Source organism: Xenopus tropicalis, chromosome 7 (genome assembly GCF_000004195.4).
Source record: "Xenopus tropicalis strain Nigerian chromosome 7, UCB_Xtro_10.0, whole genome shotgun sequence".
Classification (NCBI taxonomy): domain Eukaryota; kingdom Metazoa; phylum Chordata; class Amphibia; order Anura; family Pipidae; genus Xenopus; species Xenopus tropicalis.
In genome coordinates this window covers 28,842,405-28,846,708 of record NC_030683.2, presented here as the reverse complement: position 1 = coordinate 28,846,708, position 4,304 = coordinate 28,842,405, and the positions used below count along the sequence as shown (strand labels likewise).

Genomic DNA, 4,304 nt, shown 5'->3' with positions numbered 1-4,304 from the left:
GGGGGCGCCAGGCAGGAACCTCTCCTGTCTACCCTTAGCCTGTGCTCCCTTGTCATTGCCCCCGCCGCTTGTCATTATGAGGGGGGGCAATGACCCCCTCACCCCCCTCTTCACACTTAACGGAACTGTGCATGTGTGCCAAAGCACACGCAAGGGGGATGGGTGGCTTACTGGGTTGCCTATGGCTCCCCTGTATGTAATAGAAGGCTTATCTAGGGTTTGCTGTAGGCAAACTATCAAACTGTTACAGAGCATCATGGAGAACTGCCTCAAAACTGTACGGGTTAATAAACCCCGCCTTATATATTTTCTAGAAAGTATATGGCACTGGCACAAAAAGACACTTTCTCCTATGACCCCAGCATTTAATCACTGCTTGGGGAAATGAAGTGCTGCAAAGAACCATGCTCTTATTACTGGGAGGAAACCCTGGAACAGCTTCATGTGCAGGTGGAAAGCTATAAAACACTTCAGTGCAAGCAAAGGTCGGATTGCTTGTAGATTAGGTAGAGCCTTAAAAAGCTTAAAAGCAATGCTTACTGGGCACAGATATTGCAAACTTACTGGATTCACACTCTCAGACTCCAAACAAACAGCTCTCCAGTGAGTAATGTAAGAAGAGTTTGCACCAGGTCCAGTAACCCATAGCAACCAATCAACAGGCAGCATTTACTCATCACCAGTTTGAAAGCAAACATCTAGTCAGCAACATTTCTTGTTGGACATCCCTGATTTACACATTACTTTGCACACATGCCCCAAACAATTGGGTGCCAGCCTTCCAGCATCACATGATGCCTCCTCTGTGGAACCTCTGGCCTGAGCATCAAAGGTTCATATTTATTAGATTGGGGCCCCATAGTACACAGCAGCTTGGTGACTTCACCATTAACTTTTAGTTTTTAATATTTTGTCTTTTTGTTCAGCAGTTCTTGCGTTAGGAATTCCATCAGCTATTTGGCTGCTAGGGTCCAATGTACCATAGCAACCAGGAAGCAGTTTCAGAACTGACCTGCTTATATTGTTATATGAGAGAAATTTAAACAAACACTGCTCTCTGTTTCAATTCCTTTTACAGATGTCTTTAAATGCATTTATCTGGTAAATCGCTCAGAACTACATGTTCTTTCAATATTTTGGGTGCAATTCCCCTTTAAGTGTAAGAATGATTTGTTTATTAGGTGACTGCATAGAGCTTGTGAAACTACGGCTCATTGGCTGTTTTTGAGCTACAACTCAGACTCCATGTGACAGCTGGAGAAGCACACGCTGAGGATCCAGCGCTACACGAATCAGCAGCACAAGCAGCTCTGTGTACACATGCCATAAACCCGCATGTCTTCACACAGACCAAGCCCTTTCCACGCTAACACCGCCCCTTTCCCTTCCAAAACCCGCCCACCGCGGCTGAAAACACAGGGATTGGTCCCGCCTCTTTCAGCTGTCAGTTTACTCCGCCCATTTTCTAGAGCTCTCACCTTTTCATTTGTTGTCGGGAAAGTCGCTCAGTAGGTGCCCGCCCCCGCTTGGAAGAGTTGGTTCAATTCTGGACGCGGCTGCTAGCTCCTGTCAGAACCCGGGTGGGTGTCGGGCAGCGCGGGCATTGCCTGTGAGAGAGCCGGGATGGAGCCAGGCCATGATTGGATGTGACCCCCCCCCTCACCCGGACTAAAGATGGCGGGTGGTCCTAAAGCATTGCCCCTATTCAACATGGCGGCGCACTGCCACTGCTGGCTCCTGGCTCTGGTGTTCTTGGTGCTCTGCGGGTCCATGGCTAGTTCGTCCGCGGCCGGAGAGGACAGTGAGGAGACCGTCATTATAGGGCTGCGGCTGGAGGATACGGACGAGGTGTCGGCCATGCACGGCGGAGCGCTGCGGGTTAGCGAGCGGACCCGGGTCCGGTTGCGGGTTTACGGTCAGAACATCAACAACGAGACGTGGTCCCGCATCGCCTTCACTGAGCACGAACGGAGCCGGAGCAGGAGCGGGGCCCCGGGGGAAGAGGAAGGCTTCCACCCCTGCGGGATCCGCACCTCGGACATCATCATCCTGCCTTCCATTGCACTGAGCCGCCGCAGCTCCGGCATCGTGGAGATCGATATCAAACCCCTGCGGAAGACTGAGAAGAGTAAGTCCTACTACCTGTGCACCTCCATCTCCACGCCACCCAGTGGGGGGCACCCACAGCCCTGGGCAGAGACCACCTGGATCTATCATGATGGGGAGGACACCAAGGTGATTGTGGTGGAAGAGAAGAAGTTCTTGTTGCCTTTCTGGCTTCAGGTCATCTTCATTGCCATGTTGCTGTGCCTGTCCGGCATGTTCAGCGGCCTCAACCTGGGGCTCATGGCGCTGGATCCCATGGAGCTGCGCATTGTCCAGAACTGTGGCACCGAGCGGGAAAAGAACTACGCCAAGCGCATTGAACCGGTCCGTAGACAGGGCAACTACCTGCTCTGCTCGCTTCTGCTGGGCAATGTCTTGGTCAACACCACATTGACTATCCTGTTGGATGACATCGCTGGATCTGGACTGGTGGCCGTGGTGGTGTCTACCATTGGGATTGTCATCTTCGGAGAGATTGTGCCACAGGCGATCTGTTCCAGGCATGGACTAGCTGTCGGGGCCAACACTATCTTCTTGACCAAATTCTTCATGATGATGACCTTTCCCGCTTCCTACCCTGTAAGCAAGCTGCTGGACTGTGTGCTGGGTCAGGAAATAGGCACTGTCTATAACAGGGAGAAACTGTTAGAGATGTTGAGGGTCACTGACCCCTACAATGACCTAGTCAAAGAGGAACTCAATATCATCCAGGGTGCCCTGGAACTGAGGACCAAAACTGTGGAGGATGTGATGACCCCTCTCCGTGACTGCTTTATGATGGCTGGGGATGCAGTTCTGGACTTCAACACCATGTCCGAGATCATGGAAAGCGGCTACACCCGGATACCTGTCTATGAAGGGGAGAGGTCCAACATTGTGGACTTGCTTTTTGTCAAGGACCTGGCATTTGTGGATCCTGATGACTGCACACCTCTAAAGACTATCACCAGGTTCTACAACCACCCCTTGCACTTTGTTTTCAATGACACCAAGCTGGATGCCATGCTCGAGGAATTCAAAAAAGGTAGGAATTTTTTTCTTATGAATTACTTATCAGATAGGAGGTGAATAATAAAAAGGTCTGGGCTTCTCACAAAGGGAATAACTAGAACATATCTGTAGATTAAAATGTTCCCAGAGAAGTAGCCTTGGGTTATTGGTACTTCTTTGGGCTTATCTGGTAGTCAGGATAGTATGAACACTTAGCTGATATGAAGTAAAGTAACTTCTTGCCTGGGTTTGTCCATATTGAGACTCTTAAATTGTTTAACTACAACTTCCAGATTCTGTTGATAATTATAATCTTACAGCTGCTTGGAGAACCCTACTAAAGACAATTAAAATAGGTAGTGTAGGTCACTTTGATACCCCTAAGTACCGTGAAAGCTCCTTCTGCAATAGAAGATTCCAATTAAAACATGATGCATAACTTTTTGGGCGGCGAAGCTAGTTCTCCAACCTAGTTTGGATCATTGACAAAAAAGAAAAAGATTAGTACTTTGGGGTTCAGCAGTCAGACATGCCAGCTCATTTCTCATACACATTCCATGCACCTTAATTAACTCACCAGGAATCCACTTACTGATAAAGAATTTGGGGATTGAAGGGCAGTGCCAACACCTGAAGGGCAGGTTGAGGATAGATCCCTGTTTTGTGGGAAGGTAAACTAAACTTGCCCGCTGCAAGAACATTTTGGGGTGCACTTTGTCATGCATTTTCTTTCACAGTTCCAACTATGTATTAAAATGGGGAAAACAAAGGTTTGTAGGAGCCCTTCCAAGAATTCATAAAGCTGGATCTTGCAGTATCCTTTGGATATATAATGCTTGCCATGCAAGAGCAGAATGTGAGTTTGCACTGCAGAGGGTAGGAAAGCATGATCTCTTGCTGTGTGTTGGTGGTCATGTCAGGTTAAGAACAGTAATGAAACAAAAGCCCCATGAGTTGGGGTGCAAGATTTAAACTGTACTCCCCCTACCCCACCATCCCTACTCACACCATAGCTAAAATGGGGTTTACATCATGGTGCAATATCCCTATGGGGAGGCAGGCCTTGGTGCATTCCATAGAGACCCTGGTAGTTAGCTACTGGTTAAAGATTGAAGACAAGGTACAGTATCGTTATTTTCCTGACCATATAAGCATATATTAGTATCATGTAAAATGCAGGCAGATGGCCTTATCCTAGTAAGCAGCTT

General features: G+C 48.4%; 1 protein-coding gene across 5 annotated transcripts in view; it reads left to right on the top strand.

Moving 5' to 3' along the window:
* Positions 1–1,459: 1,459 nt before the first annotated feature.
* Positions 1,460–4,304, top strand: part of cnnm2 (cyclin and CBS domain divalent metal cation transport mediator 2) — a 95,211-nt gene continuing 92,366 nt past the window's right edge. For 2 of the 5 annotated variants that reach the window (XM_031904824.1, XM_012966084.3), the window contains exon 1: positions 1,460–3,130. In XM_031904824.1, coding sequence (XP_031760684.1) covers positions 1,675–3,130 — 1,456 coding nt within the window. In that variant the 5' untranslated portion in view covers positions 1,460–1,674. 5 annotated transcript variants of the gene reach the window in all.